Genomic DNA, 2,060 nt, shown 5'->3' with positions numbered 1-2,060 from the left:
GGTGTTCACTAACTTCATACCAACCTCGCTCTGACTAGCAGGTGAGTATGATCTTTGGTCCTCCAACCTGAGGGTCTAGCAGATGGCTATGTCCCTTGTCCATCCCGAAGTGCTAGTCTAAGACACTAGAAGAGCCCAGACCCCTAAAGTGACTGTAGAGAAAGCACTAGATTTGACGGGAACGCCAGCTCTCTTTCTGCACAGGCCCCCTTCCTTTTCCAATTAGTGCTGGGCCACTCAACCTCTCAATTTGCCACTCAACCTATTCCAAAACAAAGTGTGTCCTACACAGTCACAGGGCGGGATAAACGAGAGCAGACCTTTCAGACACCAAGAGGCTTTTGTCATGGATGATCACAAGGAAAGAGCTACCCTTTGCTCCAGCTCTCCTCCTTTGCCCTGTGCTGCCAACTTCCATCTTCGTCAGTGCCTATTCCCTTCCTCCGCTCCTACCAGCCACCTCCAGCACAGATTATAAAATATAACAGAAAATCAAGAAGTGAAGGCACTCCTCCCCTCCCTCCCCCAGTCCTTGCATTTAACCTTCAAATGGAAAATTCTTGGATGAGGGAGGAAATTTTTCAGACCAGGAATCAAGAAGGGCCAGGACTATTATTTGGCCAGCCCACCCTCCCGGCAAGCTTGCACACCTCACACTGACCCTCACAGCCAAAAAGGAAAGGCAGGCCACACCAGAAGTTCCAGCTCTGTGTGGCATCTGGAGAGATTTCAGAACCTTACAAAACTGAAAATATCAAGTGGCTCTCAGTAGCGAGGTAACCTTTCAGCTGAAAACCCCAATGTCCTCTTGTCTGGACAAGAGGCCAAATGTTTATAAAATATTCTCTTCAGATTCAAACGTATGATTTCCTCACCTGCTAAACCCACTAAACTTAGAATGGAAAAATTAAGACAAAATCCCATGAATTGTTCCAACCTCTATGGCTTCCTGTTGTCAATCATCAAACCACCTGTCAAAAGCCTCCGGTCTTCAGGCAGGCGGTCCAAGCTGCCCAGCCAGCAACGGTGACCCAGCCGGGTTCCCATTACACCCGGAGAAAGAGGCTTATAAAGCAGAAGTGACTGAGCCGATGTTATTTACAGTTTTATCCCGGACAGCACCACCTAAATCACAAGCCAAGCTCAAGAAGAATGCCACCGCGCTCCCTCAAATCAGCTCTCCTCCTGCTTTCCGGCCAAAGGTGGCCCTCTTCCATTCCAGAAAATACCCAACCTAAAAAACCTGGCGTTCTCTCTGCTCCCTTTACACTTGATTCACACCAGAAATGCTGAATCATGACTCCGAAGCACGAAAAGAAAACTATTTCGACTGGACGCGGGTACCCTAGGGGATCTTGGCTTGTGCATCCCATCCAGAGCCCTCGAGGCAGGCGGGAGACGCAGAGCGCAGCGCGCTCACAGGACCAGGAGACCCTCGGTGGGTTCCTATTCCTGCCTAAACCACACTCCTGCACGGTCCCCTCCAACGCGACCCCAATAGAACGGTGGACTCCCCCTCTGCACAGCTGCCCGATAGCCCCAAGAAATGTCCGCGCGGAATCGCCGCCGCCGTCGCCCTTCGAGCTCGTGGGCTCGGGCTGCTGTCACTTGGTCACTACCGGGCAGGTTTGCCTGCCACCGCCCGACCCCGGAGCAGGAAGCAGCCGCCAGGGGCCAGACTCCGGAGAAACACGACCCCCACGCCCCAACCCGCGCCCCCGCGGAACCCCGGGAGCCTAGGATGGGGACGTGGAGGGCTAGGGCGGCCGGCAGAGAGACGCTCCCCGCTCAACCCGTCCCGCCAGGGTGCCCGCAAGGGAGGACTCACTGGAAGGTGAGCACGCAGAGTGGCCGGTAGGACTTGTGGCTGGCGCGCTCCGCCATGCCCTTGCCCCAGAAGTCGTTGGAGAAGACACCCCCGCGGAGCGGCGCTCCCGGCCGCACGTCGGGGTTGTTCACGATGGCCCACACGTCGTCGTGCACGAACTCTCCCTGCAGGGAACGGCCGAACACCAGGCAGCTCGCCCCGGCCAACAGCGCCGCGGCCCCGGCCGGCGCCA

General features: G+C 55.7%; 1 protein-coding gene across 3 annotated transcripts in view; it reads right to left on the bottom strand.

Moving 5' to 3' along the window:
• The window catches only part of TMTC1 (transmembrane and tetratricopeptide repeat containing 1), a 181,598-nt gene extending 179,544 nt beyond the window's left edge, over positions 1 to 2,054 (bottom strand). For 2 of the 3 annotated variants that reach the window (XM_012720430.1, XM_012720431.1), the window contains exon 1: positions 1,829 to 1,976. In XM_012720430.1, the coding sequence (XP_012575884.1) occupies positions 1,829 to 1,884 (56 nt within the window). In that variant the 5' untranslated portion in view covers positions 1,885 to 1,976. Of the gene's footprint in view, positions 1 to 1,828 lie in introns of all 3 variants that reach the window. The other variant, XM_012720432.1, reaches the window with a different exon arrangement.
• Between the last annotated feature and the right edge of the window lie 6 nt (positions 2,055 to 2,060).

This window comes from Condylura cristata, unplaced genomic scaffold (assembly GCF_000260355.1).
Source record: "Condylura cristata isolate star-nosed mole 26May11 unplaced genomic scaffold, ConCri1.0 scaffold00004, whole genome shotgun sequence".
Classification (NCBI taxonomy): Eukaryota; Metazoa; Chordata; class Mammalia; order Eulipotyphla; family Talpidae; genus Condylura; species Condylura cristata.
The sequence above is the reverse complement of the archived record's forward strand: the minus strand, read 5'-3'. Positions and strand labels throughout refer to the sequence as shown.